General features: G+C 47.8%; 1 protein-coding gene across 1 annotated transcript in view; it reads left to right on the forward strand.

The window, feature by feature from the left end:
- Positions 1 to 20267, forward strand: part of GALNT14 (polypeptide N-acetylgalactosaminyltransferase 14) — a 94402-nt gene that overhangs the window by 46705 nt on the left and 27430 nt on the right. Inside the window, exons 3-6 of the mRNA XM_041425135.1 lie at positions 6421 to 6519; positions 15603 to 15670; positions 18178 to 18243; positions 20080 to 20201. Coding sequence (XP_041281069.1) covers positions 6421 to 6519; positions 15603 to 15670; positions 18178 to 18243; positions 20080 to 20201 — 355 coding nt within the window. The remainder of the gene's footprint in view (positions 1 to 6420; positions 6520 to 15602; positions 15671 to 18177; positions 18244 to 20079; positions 20202 to 20267) is intronic.

A 20267-nucleotide genomic window follows, 5' to 3' on the forward strand; every position in this document is an offset into this window, starting at 1 on the left:
TTCCTCTCTTTGGAATCACCACTGTTTCTCCCAGCCCCACAGTGTCTGTTACATGCCACCCTAGGGAGTTTTCAGCCCCTTTTTGGGAATGCAAACCTGAGGCACATGCCAGTCCAGCACAGAGAAATCCTACTGACCTTTCTCAAGGGTATTTTTTCACTTTGGCAAGCCAAACTTGAGATGGCATTCCCTGCAATCGTGTGGCACTGCCAGCTGACATCTGACTCCGCGTCCTTTCTTCTTTCCTTCTGGCACGGCTGCTCTCCGGCCTGCTGAGCCTTCCAGCTGTGTTTTCAGCCTCTCTTTGCTCTGGGCCTTTGCTCTGGTGTTTCAGTAGCAGCAACCTGCCCACAGCCATGGCCAGCCCAAGGTGGACCTGCAGGACCAGGTTGGGCACAAGAGGGTCTGGAGCCGGTGGCAATTCCTGCCGCCGCTGCTTTTCCTGTTGCGCGGTGAAAGTCACACGGTGCTCTGGGCTGCCACGTCCACGCTCAGGTTGTGGTGTGGCCTGGTGGAGCTTAGAGGCAACACCAGAGGGAATCCCAGAGCTTTCTCAGTTGGTCTTTGTGCCAAAGCTGACCCCATGTGCAGGATGTGCCAACAGTTGTCCCACTGCTCACAGCTGTGCCCTGGAGAGGCCCTGGGTGCCGTGGTGGTGCTGGAGATGCACAGACCATGGCCAGCCCTCTGTTTGGCAGCTTCTTCCTGACTGAGGAGGGGCCAAGCATACCCAGAGAAGGAGCAGGAGATGCTGGCATAACTTGGGAATGCAAAGGAGCATTTTGAAGGTCTCTGGAAGCTGAATGAAAAAATACTTTGAGGCAACATGCAGGAGGGTGGCTTGGGTAGAGCCAAGAAGCAAGGGTATTGATGGGAGGTGAATGCCATGAAGATCACTTGACCCCTCTATGTGCTCTGGTCAAGCAAATTCTGAATTGTTGTGTCCCATTTATACTCTTGTATGAGACCGATGCGTTGACAGTGGCGTGAGCAGCATTTCTTGGATTTTCCATCTCTGGACGTCATCAAGTAATGATTTTTTGAAAGGTGCTCTGCAGTCAGGCACAAGTCACTGGACTTAATGCATGGATAACTGCGAAATGCAGAAATAAGTGGGAGAAATGCCAGAGGCTGTATTGCCCAGAGGTGAGGTGAGGTGGTGCACAGTCCTGTCCAGCAGTAAGCTCTATGAACTTCCTAGATTCCATATGAGTTGGCACATACATTATTTTATATAGCTCTATATTAAACCATATCCAGGGTTCCACTTTTTAGAGTATTTTCATGGAAGTCTCCTAGATTAGTTATTGGGAAGAAAGCACTGGAATAGGTTGCCAAGAGAAGCTGTCATGTCCCTGGAGGTGTTCAAGTGTTGCATTGGATTTAGAGGAATGTGTTCTAGTGCAAGATGTCCCTTCCCAAGGCAGGGAGTTGGAACTAGATGATCTCTAAGGTCCCTTCCAACCCAACATAAAAACATTCTGTGTTTTTATGATTTAAGAATTTTGTTTCAGCTCAAAGACGGGGCTTAGGCACAATAGTTTTCCACAGTTGTCTATGCCACTCTGAGAGGTTGTCCTGAGAGGTATAACCAAGGTGCCTGCATGTCCTGCCATCCATCCCTACAGGTGTGCAGAGCCTGTTTAGCAATGTTTGCTGTTGGCCAGGACAGCTGGGGTTCTAATCTTTTCCTTTCCACTGACAGCTCTTTCCGTGCCTGTGGTGGGTAGTGGCTTCCTTTCTCACTAGGGCCATAATTTAAATTTTCCTCCACGGGAGTAATTTTTCACACCTTGGAGATGGTAATCTGAAATCAGCATGGTTTGTCCATCAGGGCTGGTGTGAACCCATCCTGTTGGTGATGGCAGGTCCCTGTCCTCTGGGCTGATGTGAGAGCCCTGTGGCTGCAGAGTGCAGACAAACCCAAATACCCTTATTTTGGATGCATGGTGACGAGACTGTGTTCTCCCATGTGTTTCCAAGGAGAAGAGAGGAGCCAGCAGGGAGGTGAAAGATGGTGTAGCTCTGCCTGACGCAGCTGCTGTTTGAAATAAATATGCAGAGGGTGCTTTGGAAGTGGTGAGCTGTGTTGAGGGAGAGTTTGGACTTGGTGGAAAACGTTAAAAATTCAGAGCAGAGCTGTTGGCAGGTGATGGCTGTTGAAGCAGAGCAGAGGAATGAGCAGAAGCCTGTCAGGGGGAATCTAGGGGAGTGGGATGAGGATGATCATTTATTGAGGGAATTTAATGAGGCACAGATGAGGGTGAATGTAAGAGGTGGGTTTTGAGAGACAGCACAGTGCTGTGAACATGTGATGTTGGATGAGCCTGGGGGCAGCAGAAGAGGCTGTGGAACAGGGTCTGATGCTTAAAGGGGCTGATGTGGAACAGAGGCTAAACAGAGTTAAAGGAATAAAGTAGGTATTTATTAAAAGGCCTTCAAAGGATACACCTTGGGCAGTACAAGAGCCTGGCCATGGCTCTATCCAAGATGGAGGCAAGATAGATGACCCGTCACACGTTTTCACACTTTTATAAGTTTTGGCCCATTTACATATTGGGGTCAATTGTCCAATTACAGCTTCAGGTTATGAAGTCCCATCCTCCCAGATTGCCCTCCTCAATTTGCTGTTGTTTATACTTCTTGAGCCTAAAGCTGCAATGGTGTCCTTGGTTCTCAGGCTGGAATAGGATTGTTTTGTCTAAACAACTAAACTGTGAAGAGAGCTTGCTAACACTTTATATGAAGTTCAGAGTCACACAGTAAGACAGTACAGAATCTAAAAAATATGAAAGTTAAAACTACTGGCATCAGGTCTATCTCTATTCACACTGTTGATCTTCACCATTGCTGTGCAGCTGTGGTGGCAAGGTGGGCTTTGGTTTGGTGAGGAGCACTGAGAGTGAAGTTTGCCATTTCTAAATGTAAGATGGGTTCAGATTCCCTGGCAATGGCATGTGCTGCCCTGTCAGGAGGATCTCTAAGGATGCAGGGACAGCTGTGTGAAGAAGCTCAGGAAAAATACCTTGAGAAAGGGACTTTGGGGGCAATGCTGGAGTGTCCAAACTTTGGGACTTTGCAGGAGAGCTTTGCAATTCCTGCAGTGACTGCAGGGCTCTGGCTGTTCTGCTCCATGTTCCCACGAACAGGCACTGCATAATTTATTCCTGAGCAGTTAACAGCACATTGGGAACGTGGAGAGGACGTGTGCTGTGCTGTCCAACCTGGAGGAAGTATGACAGGCAACCAGACCAGGCTGGGATTTTCCAAGGCCGATGCCTAAGGTGTTTGTAGCCAGACTACCCCTTTCAGAACTCCCTGATTGTGAAATTATTTCCATTTTGAATGGGAAAAAAACTTCAATCAAAAAGTGACTCCCTGTCAAATGAAGTTTGACTTCTTGCATGAGGAAATAAGAATTGTCCATCTCCATCTGGATGCTCTCCCCGGGGTTTTTAGGGCAGGCCAGCCTGGCTTCTGTCTTCTTTCACCCCACCCAGATGCTGGGAACCTGCAGAGCAGCCTGGCAGCATTCCTGCTTGCACTTGCTGTGCTAGGATTGCTCTCCATTCCTGCTGCAAGGTTGCAAAGCATAAAACTTTAAGTGGTTTTAGCCAGTGAGTTTCAACACACTGCAAGTACAGGCAGTGCAGTTACTGCTTTTTTTTTGCTTTTTTTTTGCTTTTTTTTTTAACAATCTAAAAAAACCTTCAAACTTTCATTGGTTTCCTGAAAATGTTGTGGGTGTTGATTTTGGTTTTGGTTTGTTTTTTTTGTTGGCAATTGGATGACCTATGAAATACCATCAGCAGCACAAAACGTTTATCCAGTGACAGCCTGAGGTAGCACAGGCAGCTTTTAGCAGGTTTATTTTCATTATTACAGCAATTTTAGGGCTGCATGCTGCAATTTTCACTTGCAGTGAGGTATTAAATTGAAATTACCCCAGATGTAATTGTCACACAAAATAATTCTGGACATGCTGGATTTAATGCTTTTCCAAGCTGTGGTTTTTATTACCCAAGTAAGTGCCAAAAAAAGACACTTGTAGTCAACAACTTAAACTGAAATCTGCCTTCTGGGGACCCAGGATGTTTAGCTGCAGTTACACTGGGGGAGGAAGGGCGGAAAAAAAAGGGACCAAGTGGAGGAAACTTTGGGAGAGCTCCTGAAAGAAGAACCCAGGGATAAAATCGTGGGCAAGGAGAGAGTCAGAGCCATAAAGCACCCAGGAGGAAGAGCCCTGGGAGGAAGATAAAGCAGCTCTGCCTCACCCTTTGCAGGCAATTTTTGGAGAGGCAGGTCCCAGCTGTGGTGTAGTGGTGGTCACAGGGGCGAAGCGAGGCTGGAGCATCATTCCTGCCCTCGGGATGTGACAAGCCTCACTAGACAGAAGCCAGAGGTGAGCTGCACCTCTGGAGGTGCCCATGTGTGCCATTCCAGCTTCTCCCACACGCACATTGCCTGGTTGGGCCGGTCTGGTGCGTCGATATCTGGAGTTTTAGAAGCAGGTTGTTGCTCAGGAGGAGCCTGAGCCAGCCTGCAGCACTCCCACCCGTGGGAGGCACAGACACACCCAGCTCCTGCTTTCTTTACCAGCTCCTGGGCTGGTGTAATAGCATAAATAAAGTATTGATGACTTTGTATTTTCCACTCCCGCTCGTTCTCTGCCAGAAATAGCTTCCCTTGTTGGCTCCACAGAGCCCTGCTGCAAGTGGGTGGAAGGACACGCATCTGGGAGCCGTGTATAAATAGCACAGGGAGAGCAGCTGCCATCGTCTGTCTGCAGCTCCGCAGAGCACGCGGGAGCTGAGCGGCAGCTCGGGATGGCTCGGCTGGAGCAGGATCCTGGCTGATGCGCGGGGCCGCAGTGACCCAGAGAAGCAGCTCAGGGCACGACCCAGTGCTGTTTCATAATTCAGAAACCCTCTGTTTTCAGCATCCCTGAGATCCAATTTTGATGGATGAGGGTGTTGTCGCACGGGGCAGTGTTGCTGAACTTTCTCCTGCATATGGAATAGCTGTGCGACTTTGGCGTCCTTTGGGGATGGACCCAGAATTAGAATTGGCTCCAAGGTGAATTTCTGGTGTGGATGACTGTGCTGAAAGAACAGGGGAGTAATGAGAAACCTGCTTCTGGTCAAGTTCAAGCAGGATTTGGAAAGGGTTTTGAGTGAAACAAGGAGAGAAAGCAGAAACTAATTTAGCATGAACTTGCAAAAATTTTGTCCCACCCAAGATACCAGTTTTTCATTATCTTTGGAATTGTTTCTCCTGTTGTGCACTCTTGTTCACTTTGTAAATAATCAGAAATAAAATTTCAAAATTAAAGCATGGAAAACCTCATTAAAAATAGTATCTGGGGCATTTTGGCATTTGAGAGGTGCAACATGCTGTTCTGAATAGCATAAACCAGAAATATCTGGCTGCTCTTATGTGCTTTCTCCTCTCCATATGCAATTTAATTTTTCCATCTGTTTTTACTTCACCTTGCAGGTACTGTGGTCCAAAACTTTTGGGGGAGTAAGCTGATGATTTGTTGGAAGAGTGGCTGCTCAGTGCTCTTTCCTGCCACGTTTGAGGATGGTAGTGGTAGCACCTGGTAGTGACACAAGAGCAGACAAGTGGCATGTGGATGGCAATGGACAGGATGGCTGTGATGGAGAGCTACTCTTGTGTCATCTTTAGACCATCTTAAGGGACTGATAGGCACTGGAAAGGGCAGCATGGATGTAAGGGGTATCTGGATTTTCTGAGCTGGGAATATATTGGTGTTGGTCTATGAAAGCCACAAATTTAATCAGCTAAAGGTCAAAGTAATTACAGAGTCTGTGACATTTCCTCCTGGGAAAGAGGCAGCAGGGGCTGTGGTTGCAGCTGTGGGGTTTCACCTTCTGAAGGCTGGCTTGGAAAGTTTGAAATTCCAATCTTCCCTGTAGTTCTGGTTATGCAATTAAGGCAGAATTAATAAGGAAACAATCAATTTAGAAACAGGGCTTGGCTTACCTTGCAGCTGGCTGGTGGGAATTGCTTCCTCAGGAGGCTGAGAGTGAGGCATGGGAGATGGAACTGCAGGGATGCTCTTACCTCTGGTGGTGCCATGAGCCAGGGGGATGAGAGAAGCCCTGGTGGGTAGGTGGGAAGCACTGGTTAGAGGAAAGGGCTACCAGCTGTGTGCCTCCCTTCTCATCCCTTCCCATTAATCACAGTTAAGTTCTTTGCTGCTTTAATCCTCAGTGGCTTATTTGGCAGTTTCTGGACTCCTCTAGGAATGATTCACAGAGAAAAAGTCTTATTTATTTCTTTGTAATAGTGGCTGGAGACCATTTACTGTTGGACTGTGCTGCCTGTGTTGATGAAGTGAGCTCTGACTTTGAATTCCAGCACCTGAACAGCCTTTTCTGCTTTCTCCCTCCCCAGGTGTACGACTTTGCACTACAGCCAGGACCTCCCGCCCACCAGCGTGGTCATCACCTTCCACAATGAGGCCAGGTCCACCCTGCTGAGGACAATTCGGAGGTAAGAGCTCCTGGGGATCTCTTAAAAGAGGGTGAGTGGGCCAGTGGTCATCAGAAATAAAGGCAGAATCTGTTTGCACTCACCACAGCAACAGGACCAGACGTGCCAGCTGTGGTCTCAAATGGTGACTGAGAGAAATGAGCCTGAAAGTTACTCTCTAAGAAGTAGGTTTTGCAGTGGGATGCTCAGGAAAGTGAGTAGCCGTGCTCCCGTTGCAGGGCCTGGCATGGGAAACTCTTGAGGGATCATCAGCAGATTAGACAGAGTCTGGGCTAAGAGCTTTTATGTCCAGCTGGGTATGAGTGCGCAGTGTATTTTGGCCCAGCTCTCTAGGGACAGCTATCATTCCACAGATACCTGCTCCAGTGCTGCTCTGTGAGCTTCTCCAGTGCCCCATCCAGTGCCAGAAAGGCTTGCTAATTGAGAAGCCCTAATGACACACATGCAGGCCAGATTTTCAGGGATGGTTTCTGTACTCCTGCAGCGACACGGTGGAGCACTCTGGGCATGTGGCCATTCCTTCATTTGTCGGTTTGCTCTTGGCTGTGTTTTGCTGTCGTGGATAGACTGAAGGCTTCATTTTCACTGCAGGCTTTTGAAATCTGTGTTTAATCCCAATGTGTGCCTTGAATCTGCAGGTTCTCTTGTGGGAAGGTTGTGTCCAGGTCTGGGCTGGTGGGTTGCTCTGTAACAAGCCTGGGTATGCTGTGCTCTGTGCCAGTAGTGCTTTGCAGCTGCACCTCATGTGCACTTAGTGAAGGTCTGTGCCCCACTGCAAGTCTTGGCTTTTAAACCCTGGCATCCCCAGGGACCCCTTGCCATTGCTGGGGCTGGTCAGACTGGGATTGATGGTTAGGGGGAGGCTTCAGCTGTGCCCTGTTCACTGTCATGTCTTTGCTGAGCTTTTCTCTCAGCATCCTTCTTCAGGTGAGCGTATCCAGGGCCACAAGTGAGTTTGACAGTCCTGAAATTGAATTCCTGCTCTGCTTTATGGTTTCATGCCCAATTCTGTCTCCCTGCTTCACACTCAGTAATCTGTCACTGCTTTCTTTCTCTGGTGTGTGTGGATTTTGGGTGACACTGATGCTTGGTGCTGTGTACCACCTCCTCGATCCTGGACCCTCCCTTTCATCTTTACAGTGCCTTGCATAAGTTTGCCATTCTCCAGAACCAGTTTTATTTGTAACAGAGGTGGCAAGTGCAGTCCTTTAGCTCCTGAGATACAGGGGGCTTAGAGCATGTGAAGTGCAGGGATAGATTTTAACCTCATTTCTCCCCATAACTTAGCACCTGTCCTGCCAGGTGTGATGATGAGTGATGTCACATGAGAATGTTAGACCCATGATTCAGCTCTTAGGCCTGAATCTCCCATATCTGGCTTCATTAGAGAACTGTTCATTGCAGTGATGGCAAGGTTAGAAGTACAGGCACATTGAATTTTTACTTTTTCCTCGGGGTCATTGTCCTTTGAAGTTTCTTATTTCCAGCTTAGAAAGACTTTCTTCCTAATTCCTCTTTTTTCAATTTGCTTGACTTGATTAATTGGCTTTACTGCCTTCCTTACCTGGCCGTGTGTGATTTTCACCACAGCTTTGCCCCTTTGCACTGCTCTGTTATTATGATATTTTATGAAAAATCCTTTGCTAGGATTTTCTCCTCCTGAGGAGCTGAGGACCTCAGGAAAGAAATGTATACAATTAACTATCTGCTGCTGTGGAATGCAACAGGTGCATCTGTGCTTGGTGCATGTTGGTTGTTTCTAATTAAGAGCCAATCACAGATGCAGCTGCATTGGACTGTGAGCAGTCACAAGATTTTGTTATGCATTCTATTCTTGTTCTTTCTAGCCTTCTGATGATTTTTTTCTCTCTGTTCCTTTAGTATAGTTTTAATGTAGTATTTTAATATATATATATATATCATAATATAATAAATCAGCCTTCTAAGAAAATGGAGTCAAGCCTCGTGTCTCCACACGTGGGGAATCCTCAACACTGCTCCTTCTCTCTTATGGGCCCTGGCAATTCCAGTGCTCATGTTTAATCTGTGGGGAGGTTTTCCCCAGCTCTGGGACCCTTCTGAGCCCTCTTTCTTGTAGGCTCATCCTTCAACAGTTCCAGAGCCCCAGTGAGCTGTACCCCAGGGCAAGCCCAGGCAGTGAGGAACTGAGATGATAGCTTTGGGTCCCCATCTCCTCTGCCTATCCCTGGGCTGAGATCCTGAACTCTCCTGGGTTGATCCTCTTTTTTCTGGTCCCCCTGGCTTGGAGGTGGCCTTTTGACATCAGGGTTCACTGATTTCCTCCTGGATGCAGTGCCTAGAGGCTTGCTTTGATGCAGCCAAGCCTAGGGATACTAATCCTTGGTGGTAAGCCGGTGATGTGGCTCCTGCTCTGTTCTCTCTAGATGTGGTTGAGCACATATTGCCACCTCCCTGCCTCTCTTTGGACCCGGCTGAGGGCTCATCTGCCTCTTCAGCCTCTGTGGGTTAATTTGCTGTGCCTTCTGACTGCTTGGGGCTTTTTCTCTCTTGCTCGCCAAATACTCAGTTTAATTAGATCTTCCAGATGACTCCATCCCACAGTGGCTGTAACAACATGGATCATTTTCCTTGGCCATTCAAAACAAACTCTGTCCTCCTGACAGTGCTTTGTGCCTTTTGGGGCAGTTTGTGGCCAACTGCTTTTAGCATCATGGTGGGTAAATTTGGCACCTCTTCTACCCTGTTCTCCCTAGTACATGTCTACAGTGGTATAACCCAGGTGACAGATGGACAGGCTGAGGAACAGAGAGGTGATTTTTCTGTAGCTGGTGGAAGATTCTGAGTTGCAGACCTGGTTTCCTGAGTTCCAATATGTTGGATTTCCCAGCCTCATTGCAGAATCAATGTTCTCATGTTAATTGCGACTCTCAATGTTAATTGCCCTGTCAGGAGCAAGAATAGGACACAGGGACATTTCTTGGCTTGTCCAAAGCCATGGGTGATGGGGCACTGTCCCTGCAAAAGGGGCACTCCCTGTGTAAACACAGAGTGGCAGAGGGAAGTGCTGCTGAAGGCAGCAGGGGAGGGAATGCCTCTTGCAGAAGTGACCACGTACCTGCTGAGCAGGGAGAATTTTGCCATTCCTGCAGTTTTCCTGGATGCTTGAGAGCCTCAGTGCTCCCCAAGTGCTGAGGCTGAGCTGTGCTGCAGGCTCAGTGTGTTTCAGGCTCTTGGTAGGGAGCAGCAGCTCGTGGCCTCCACGGCACCCCTTGCTCAGGTCGCGTTGGCAGCGCTTGGGACGGTTCGTTTGTGGACATTTTGCGTTGTCAGAGTTACTGAGAGAGGCTGGTGGATTGTGTTGAATAATGAATTCATTTAAAAGTTTCATGATCTTTTCTCTGACCATTTGCCAGCTGGAAATAAAGCAGGGGGGAAAAAAAAAGGAAAAAGCAAATTTATTGAAGGCCCACATCTGTGGAAATGGTGAGGTCAGCGTTTATAAATGCATGTGCAACTGTGCTTGTGAATGTGTACAAGTGTCCAGGGAGTAGGGGATGGGCGTCATGAGAAGGGGAAATAGGAGGTAGAAGGAGGGGACAGAAAGGAGGAGATGGTCAGTAGCCCTGGAGAGGTGTTTTTAAGGTTTTTTTTACTGTTCAGCTGGTGAAGAAAGTCTCATTGGGTTGCTTCAACCACTGACTTTTTAACAAGTTCCTTGTCCCTCCGTGGTTCAGTTTCACATATTTCAAGTTCCAGGGCTCAGTGCCTAAAAATGGTGACAGTCTCCAACAGTGCATGAGATGGGACCATGTGAGTAAACCCAAGGTGGGAAGGCAGGAGCAAGGGTGAAAATAAGTAAAACAGAGGCATTTATAATAAAAAATAAAACGCCACCAAAACAACAATTTCTTCTTTTCTGTCTTTCCATCCTATACTAGCCTGGATTTAGCAAGGGAATCCTAATCCTGTCATGTGGATGACCTGCTGGGCAGACAGTAAGACAGTCCAGTTTACTCTGCTGAGTGGTTTTTATTTATTTATTCTTCAAACTTGCAGCTGGGGAGCTCAGGGCAGGAATAAGAAAACTTAAATTATTTACCTCTTGCTGACAAACCAAAACACATCCTTTGGCAGGAGTCCTGGTGCAAGTGCTGTGAATACCACATCAAATATTTAGATCATTAATTAGCGGAGTGAATATCATGCCTTTCATTTTCCAGTGCTCACAGGTGAAAGAAGTGGTGTCCTGGGCAGCCAACACCTCTCACCTTCCCCTCGTGCCACTGCCTTGTCTGCATCCAGACACATCTGAGACAGGGAGGTGACAAAGCCTCCTTGCTTAGGCACCATATGGAGTCTGTGCCATAACTGAAATGAGCCTGATTAAAGAAGCAAAAACAAGCCAGGTGTTGCACAGAAACTGTATAATTAGCACTTTGTGCTGACTATTTTTTCATTTCTTCTTTTCTTTTCTGCTTTTTGCTTAAACCCTGGACTTTTTTTTCCTCTTAATTTGCTAATCATCTCTCGCGGTGACTGAGTACACAGCCCTCCGTGCGCTCTTACCTTTTGATGTTAACATAAGAGAACTCTTGAATTTCAAAGAGCTTGGTGGGTATTTGAAAGAATAAAATGCGAAAGCTGCAGTGTAATCAAAGCTCATTATGGTTATTCTTGGTGTGATGTCTTTCTTCCTACATAATTAGCCATTTGGGGTTGTTGAAGCAGTTCATTTTGGCGGGTATTTTCTCTCCATACTCTGTCTGATTTCGATAATTGTGACCCTTGGCCCTTTTCATACTTCATTATCCTCCCAAAGGTGTTTTTTTCCCTCCCAACAAGTCCTAATATGTTGCCATGGAGAGAATTAACAGGTTCATGAGTTCTCCAGGATAGGTGTCCACAGTCACCTCTCTCTAGCAAGTGGGTGATGACCAAAACCACATTGACTTGGTCAGGTCGAAATTCCTTCCTCCAAACGTTTTCCTTGTCTTACATGGTCTGGATGACTTTTGCACTGGTATTTATTTGGAGATGAAATTGCTGGATCCAATGCTTACCTCTGGGTAGGTGGAAAAGGATCCCAACAAATTCTTGAGGAGGATGGAAGAGGGACCTTAAAATGAAAATTTAAGGTGAAATTCTCCATGGCTGGGTCTGCATAAGGTAAATAAATCTGAACAAAGAAAGTTTCAGCATTGTCAAAAGATAATTCAGCAGCAAACCTGTTCTTATTAGGGTGAGTAAACACTTTCTGGACTGGAGGCATGAGCTTTCATTTTGATGGTAACAGGTCTTTTGGCAATTTAAGGGAGAAAATGTTGTGATCTTTGGCGCAGCAGAACTTAAAAACTGTTTTGATTGTTCAAATATGTCCATCACTGCAGTATATATCTACCTATGTTTGATTTCAGGGGAAAAAAATCTATAATAACAGAGGGACTTCAAAGCAGTGTAATATTGTCTTCTTATTTTTCCCATATAAAAGGGGGAAAAAAAGCCATGCACAGACATAAAGAAAGGAAAGTATTAAAAAAAAAATCAAAGCTGAGCAGAGGCACAAGTAATAGAAAAGCCGGCTTTGAATTTTTAAAAGTGCTTTTATGGTCTATCTGAAAGAAAAAAAAAAAAAAACCAAACAAAAAACTGTAATGCTGAAAATGTGGAGGATTTGATGCCTCTTTTTCCCATCCTCCCTGAGGAACGCTGCAGGAGGGGTGCTTATATTCTATGTCCACAGCATCACGTGGTATTGTGTGGTTCATAGAGCACCAGGAAGAAATGCATTGGAGACACCAATTTGGCTTTGCTGGGCATCTCTCCGTGCCTGCATCAAGTGGCCCCTGGCTTAGCAGCAGTTTTCGGGCTTGTTGGGGTCTGTGCTCTGACTTGCAGGGGCAATAATGAGCTGAAAGTGTGCTGAAACCAGTGGACAGCAGGTCCCATAGAGGCAGCCTCTGGACTGCCCTCACCAGGGTGAGTTGTTGACTCAAATTTGGGAAGAGTGTTGTGTGGTGAGTGAGCCCCACAAGGTTTTTGCTGGGATAGGGCTGTGATGGTACAGGTGAGGGGGTGCTGTGCCACCCACAGTGGTGTCTGTCCTGAACCCCGTGGAAGGGTGACAGTTTATGGAGGAGACCTTGGAGACGTCCTTCCCTCAGGGAAGGCATGCTGGCCTTTTCCCCTTGCTCTGGTCATTCCCACAGATGGCCACTGTTGGCATTCAGGAGTCATCTTCCCTGATGTATGGGGTGGCAAGCCCAGGCACAGAGTTGGCAGCAAATCTGGAGACAGTGGGAGCCTGCAGCTGAGCTGAGGCTGGGCTGCACCTCTCCCCAGCCCAGGGCCTTGGGAGATGGTCCACTGGAATGGAAATGGTCCACTGGAATGGAAATGGTCCATTGGAATGGAAAGGTCCATTTTCTTCCATAAGATGTTTTCTGGCACGAGATCATTTAAGGCACTGAGTACTGCTTAGAGCCCAGGCCTGAGCCTACAGCCCAATGCTTTGGTTGAGTTCTCATGGCTGGTACCAGCAAAAGCAGCCTCTTTGCAGCCACCTTCTCACAGAATTAAGCCCTGCAACTGCATTTCTGGCAGCCAGATCTACAGGGGAGACCAGGCAGAGGCAGGCCTTGAGTGCTCCGAGTTTCCCACTGCCTCCTCCCTTCCCGCTCTTGGTGGGTTATTTATTTATTTCGCTGGCTTTTTTACAAGCCTGCTTCTTTCCTGCAGGTTGCACAGAGTTAGGTTTCCAGGCAATCAACACTTGTTAAATATTCCACTGAGCATGATATTGCTCTCCTGTCTCTGTCTACTGATGCTCGGCTACGGTAATTTGCTGAACTCAGCTCTGGCGTACGGGGATTTCTAAAAAATAACAAGCCTATTAATAACAATAATTAAAAAACACTTGACAGGTGGAAACAGCACATCTAAATTGTTCTGTGTGCCCCAGTGGGAGGAGGGGCACTGAGCCACTTTTTCCCAGTGCTTCATTCAGGCTGTGGGTGTTGGAGAGGTGTTGTTTAACTCTGCTTGGTACAAGCCAAAGTGTCGGGGGGGCCACAGCAGCTCCAGACTGTTGCTTAGGGGACAGTGGCTTTCTCTTCCTTCAAACCTTAGCAGGCAAGGCATCTGAAGTGGAGGGAAAGAATGGCTTTTGCCAAGATCCTGAAACTGGAAGAGGCAGGGATTGTCTTTCCAGAGAAAGTAATTCTTGGAAGTGATTTTTGAGGTGCTCCACAAGGGAGGTGCTGGGCTTACCTACTCTGGCCTGATAGAAAACCTCTGTTTTTCAGAGAATTTCTCCCCAGGGGGAAAAAAAAAAAAAAAAAAAAAACCAGCATGGAGTAAGGATTGCGTTTTTCAGAGAATTTCTCCCCAGGGAAAAAAAAAACCCAGCATGGAGTAAGGATTGATTATATATGGAAGAAATTCTTTCCTGTGAGTTGCTCAGAGAAGTTGTACATGCCCATTTACTTGAAGTGTTCAAGACCAGGTGGGATGGGGCATTGAGCACCCTGTCTAGTGGAAGCTGTCCCTTCCCTGTGGCACTGGGATTGGAACTGGATGATCTTTAAGGTCCCTTCCAACTCAAACCATTCTCTGATTCTATGATTCTATGTCATGCATCTGCCTTGGGATGTCCTGTATGCCTTTCAAAAAAAAAAAAAACTGGTTCAACTCTTTCTCTCTGCAGGGTTGTAATTCCAGCACCTGGAGGGGAGGGAGTACACCAGTGCAGGCAGAAGGCACCTGGAAAAGGGGAACCCCTTGGGTGGGGTGGGCTGCATTTTTTGCCAGCTGGTTGGGTGGCTCCCAGGTTCTTTGGGGCTTCTGCCCTTTGTAGCTCTCCTTACTGTGGTCCGGGCCAAGGATGTGGTTTTTCCAGACTTCCAGGTGCTTTTATTTTGCAAGAGTTTTGGGAGCTTGAGAGACGGAGAGACCCTGTTAATAAGGATCTGGCAGGGGATCAGGGGCTGCAGTATTGTTAGATGGTTGGGTGACTGCCCTCCTGTGCCAGTGGGAGGTCTGAAGATCTGAAATTTGGCGGGATTTTAAATGCTTTGTGGAAAAGGAACCATGCTCACGATGAAGGCAAAGAAGTTTAAATGCTGTAAAAGCCTGTACAATCTGACTGGCATTATCAAAGCCCATCTCAAGCACTTAGGAAGCTTTTTGGATGCTCTGGGGCTTCTGCTTCAAGCAGACAGCCTTGACCCTTTGCTGGGGCAGGATTTTAAGCATGTGTAATAGCAACTGCAACTCCATGTCTTACGTGTCAGGGTGACTTCTGCACTTGCTGTTTATTTGGAGATGAAATAGCTGGAGCCAGTGCAATGAATCCATGACCCCTGCACCATGAGAGAAAGGGAAAGCACAGGTCTAGATTTTTTAATAATAACAATAATAACCCTTGGTGGTTTAATTAAGGGAAGATTGTACCTTTGAGCCATGTTTCAGTGTCTGTCTACACGGAGGGAGCTGTGAACCACATCCTCCAGACTCTGTTTCATTACCTGGGTGGGCTCCAACCCTGCTCTTATCCTCTCGGCAGCCTCTGCAACACAATCAGCTCGTGGATAAAAACAGGAGTTGTCCTGCCACAGCTGTGAGCTGCCTAAAGATGGGTTTGAGCTGGGTAATTTTCTCTGTGTTGGCCCTGCTGTTGCTGGACACCATGTCATTAGCCCCAGAGGAGGTGGAGAGGTGACGGCAGCTTTGCTGTAAGTCCAGTTAGAAATCTTGGTGCAATTTGGGGGGAAAAAAAAAAATAAACAAACCAAAAAAGCAGGTTGTTTTCCTGGCTTTATGTGGGGCTCCTCTTTTGCTCACAAAGGTGAGAAGGGTGAATCTCAGCTATTTCCTAGGAATATAGAGCACTTAGCTGCTAGATCAGGCTACAGGGAGTTGATAGCCAGGCACTGTAGATTACTGGGGGGTGGTTTCTGGGTTCTTATCTGGTATATCCTTTCTGGAAATCCAAGCCTGGTCTTCTGTGCTTTGGCAGGGGGTCAGTTCCTTGGCTTTTCCACTCCATTTGCTGGGTTGTTAAGTTGGTCAAGCACTGTCATGGATTTTCTCTCTTCGTTCCTTAGCGTGCTGAACCGCACCCCAGTGCACCTCGTCCATGAAATCATTCTCGTGGATGACTTCAGTGATGACCGTAAGTGACCCTTTCCCTGTTAACAGCAAAGGGCCCAAAAGCCTGTGAGAGACTGGGATTAGCACTGAGGCAGGGGAGAGTTTGCTGGAGTGGAAGGAAATTTAAAGCTCTGTAGTTGTGAAGAGCAAACCCCGCTGTGCTGTGGTTTGCATCGCCACGTATAGAATTCAAATTTCAGATGATCCAACCTCTTCTCACGAAAATAATGCAAGAAAAGCACTTGGCAAATCGTTTTTATGCCCAGCAGATGCGAATCCAATCCTTACACGGCTGTATCCCGCCACATCCGTGGTGTGTTTGATCTGGCTTTCAGCTGCAGCCAGGAGCAGTTCTGGGTTGGCACCACTGGAATTCCACAGGACAATGACAGTCTGACACTCTTGACCCTGTGTGTACATTCTGCATACATTTATGTAGGTTGTCAGCAACTCTTGATTTTTTTTTATTTTTTTTCATCTTCTTTTTCACCCATGGAAAGAGGACTCCCTGCATGGGTTTTCCCATTTCTGAGGTGCACCATAATTAGCATGTACACCACACAAACAGCCCACATCCTCCTGCTGTTCCCTCCCAGTTAATAGTGTGACTCAAGGGAAATCAATAGCTCTGGTCTCCAGCAGAAGATAGCTGAAGCCCCAGGGGCTCCCAGGGAACCACCCCTGCTAAAGACCTTGCCTAGTTCGGTGGGAGAGTTGAAGATCTAAGTGCTCAGAAACACTGTCTCAGGCATAAAAAGGATGATAAACTGGCTGAGTGGTCTGTGGCACTTATGTTTCAAGGAGCTGCAAAATAAAGCTGTTTACTTGGAAACGTGAAAACAAAGCCAGATAGGTTTCTTTTAAGAAATGGATCTAGGCTTTGCTCTTGGATGTTATAAATAGGCACTGCCTTGGAGAGCATTAGGGACAGATTTCACACAAGACCCACTTCTTGGCACTGACATCTCCCTGGGAAGTTGCTGAAGCTAGGGGAAGGAGCTGCTGTGACTATGGTGAGCCCTGGAGCAGCTCCAGCACACAGGGCAGGCAGGCTGGGCAAGTCTGAGATCTGGCAGAATGGCTGTGATGGGGAAGAAGAGCAGGTGCAGGGACTTGAGCTGCCCTGGAGAACAGCAGAGCAGGATTTTTGGAGGGTGGTGGAAGCAAATGCCTTGGAAGTATTTGGTTAAATAGGCAAAGCACCTGCCTTCCTGGAAGGAGGCAGGTTTGTAGGAGCACAGCTCCCCTGTTCCAGCATGGCCAGTGCTGTGAGCCAGGGAGAAGGAGCAGGGCTGGGTGTTAACTCATCCCAGGGCACCAGAGGGGAGCCTGTTTCCTGTGTAACTTGGGGCAGCCCCTCAGCTACTCAGCACTTCTCAGCTATCTGACATCTTTGCTGTGATAGTCCGAGCCTGCTGGCATCTGCTCTGCATGCATTTACATAAAATACATGCATTTGCATAATGCACTACACACACATGGTCAGTTTTTTCCCTGCAACCCACCCCAAGCAATTAGTGCTTTTATCTCACGCCCAGTTGTGTCTCATTTCTCACCTCTCTCTGCCTGCTGACCTGTTATTCACTGGGATGCAGTTCTTCAGCACATGAGTTCCCACTGTCCCCAGCAGATTTTCACTGTGAGTCCATAGCCAAGCCCTGCCACTTCTGCTCTCCTGTTCCAGCTCTGTCCCTGAATTGTTAGGGGTGTGGGTACAGTGATCTCTTGCTGACAGAGATTTCTGGAGGGGGTGAAAGTGCTTGGGGTGGGTGTGTGGGTTCAGGGGTTGGGAGAGGGGATGGGGCACTCACCTCTGTGTTTATAGTGCTGAGGAAGAAGAGGCAGAAGAGTGAGACCCATGAATGGGTTGTAGAGGTCATAGTGTGGGTGTGTAGAGGTGGAGGGGGCTGTGATGGGTACACCTGACGTGCTCCAGTTGCTGGGAGAAATGTGGGTGAGGATGGATCCTAGGGCTGCATGTAAGGTGGCAGGACTTCCCTAGCTCAGGTGTAGATGGCTGTCAGGCCTTTCTGCCCCATGGAGCTCTTGCCCAGGGCATGAGGAACCCCCAGCTGCTCCACAGGGCTCTCTTTGAGCATCCCTTTCTCCTTGCTGAAGGCTCCAGGCCACCACAGGAAGCTCCTGCCCCGCCAGGCAGACATGCATCAACAGCTTGCGCGTTGCTTTGCAGCTACCAAAAATAGTCATTTGCATTAATGTGCAGAAATTTAGATTCTGACCTGAACCACAACTTTTCTGTGCTGATTTTAGAGCATAATTCAGCTGCTCTCAGTGTAAATCTGCTGAATTTACACTAGTTCCATGAAAACTGCTGCTCTGCCAGGCCCAATTTATGCTTCACAAGCGGAGGGGTAAGGCTGTTGTGACCCAGCAGTGCCCCTGCACTAACAAACCATCAACCAGAACAGGACAGGGTCCTCTCCCTGCTCCCAGCCTCTCCTAGGAGTCCCCATTTCTGCTGCCAGAGCCACTGTGGGGGTGACTTGTCCTGCCTTTGTGTGTCCCCAGCTGATGACTGCCGCTTGCTGGGCCAGCTCCCCAAGGTGAAGTGCTTGCGGAACGGCCGGCGCGAAGGTAAGAGCTGCCTGCCCGCAGCCCACGTGGGAAACACAGGTTTTGGGAGGTGGGACAGTGATGGGGCCATGGGGAGCCTCCTCCATGCAATGGTCAGCAAGGAGGACAGTGGGTCCTGGGAATAAGGGGGGCCCCTGATTAAAGGAAATGTGATAAAGAGCTGGGATTTGAAATGGATCTCCCCTCTCTCACTGAAAAAGATTGGGACTATTAAGATTTCCAGTGAGGCTCAGCTGTAGCTTATTAGCCAGAAAATTAGAACAGGCAAAACAAAGCCCCGGGTCTTATTTGTAAAGATGTTAGCTCTAATGAAAAAGAGAAGATCTGCTCCTGCTGCTTCTGTGGGATTTTTTTTTTTTTTTGATAATTAATTATATTTGAGAGATTAAAAAGGGCTATATGGAAGATGAATGCATGTCCTACTGGACTGCTGCTGGCAACCTTTGGAGACATCTCCCCATTCCCCATAGCCTGAATGTGGGTTTCAAATCCTGGTTTGCAGTATTAGGATAACTAAAAACAAAAAAGTTTTTTGGTGCAAATCCAAGGCGTGCGTCCAGGTCAGTGTTGGGTTGAAGTGACTGAGGAGAGGAGAAGGTTCTTTTCTCTGTGGATTCTTTCTGCAGAGGGTTTCAGCTCTGCAGGCCTGGTGACAGGGTGGCATCAGGCCCCATGGGTGTAAGAGACATTCTTGCTTTGGCAGGAGATTAAGGGAGATCTCCACAGACCTGCACCTCCTTCTCAGCTTTCTCCCCTGTCTTATGGGGGTAATGTGAGCTCATCTCCAGCACCTGAGGGACCTGCAGTTATTGGTGCTCTATGAATCAGCCACAGTGTGGGAACTCAACCTTACCTTGCTGAGTACATCACTTAAACTGTGTCCTCCAGGGGCTGCCAGGATTTGGGAAGGGCAGGGGTGGGTGAAGAAGAACGTACCTACACACGAGATCTTAGGAGTCAGAGAGAGAGATACAGGGAGATACAAGTCTGCGTTGCAGGAGGAGAGCTTGGCAAATTCTGGATGCTCCAGGCTTTGTTCACGTGTTCCCTCTACAGCTCACAGGCTGTTGCTTAACCCCTTTTCCCTAGGGAATTTTGGTATGAAAGTCAGTGACCTCTTGCGTGAACCTGATGTGTGGCTGCTCCCTGAAATCCCATCTCTCTTTATCTGCCGTATGTCCCCTTGTATTGCCACTGTTTCTCCTTCATAAAGAAGTTCTGCTCCCCTTGAGTCACCTGTTTCCCCTCTTGTTTGATGTGTTCAGCAATCCATTCCCATATTCAAAGATTCCAAATTCAACGTCATGACCCTGATAAATCAAGCACCTTGAAAAGCCAACCTCCTTTCCTTAGTGGAAAATGTGTTCCCATTGAGCTGCAGTGCCCTCAGAGTGGGAGAGAGATCTGGGGATCACTGGAACACAGAAGGGGTTGCAGCAGGAAAAATTAGTAGTCTGAGAAAAGCTTAATTCCAGTTCAGAGTGTTCCCACCCTCAGCTCCTCTGTCCCATTCCCCACTGCCTCACATCTGTGTTAGATTTGTTGCCTGCAGAGGGTCATGAAAGCATTTTGAGTCATGTTTTGTCCCAGAAGGTGACAGCAGAATTAACTGTGCAAACTACATATTGGCATAAATGCCATAAATCAGTAACCTTGGTGGAGCCATTTATTTCTTTGGGGATCTGAGGAAATTCTTGGTATACCTTGCAGCCCTGGGTCATGTTTTATCTGGGTGGGATTTAGGCAGCTTAAACCCTAGGAGAAGCACGAGTGGAGGAGGCTGGGGATGCTACCCAGCCATCTGGGGAGCAGCTGACATGGTGTGTCCCTGAACAGGTCTGATCCGGTCCCGAATCCGAGGGGCAGACGTGGCAAAAGCAGGTGTCCTGACCTTCCTGGACAGTCACTGTGAGGTGAATAAGGACTGGCTGCTCCCTCTGCTGCAGAGGATCAAAGAGGTGAGTGCTCCTGAGAGACCAGAGTCACCCTCAGGGCATGCATCCTTAGGTCCCCCTCCTCTTTCT

Source organism: Onychostruthus taczanowskii, unplaced genomic scaffold, assembly GCF_017590055.1.
Source record: "Onychostruthus taczanowskii isolate IOZ18803 unplaced genomic scaffold, ASM1759005v1 scaffold87, whole genome shotgun sequence".
NCBI lineage: Eukaryota > Metazoa > Chordata > Aves > Passeriformes > Passeridae > Onychostruthus > Onychostruthus taczanowskii.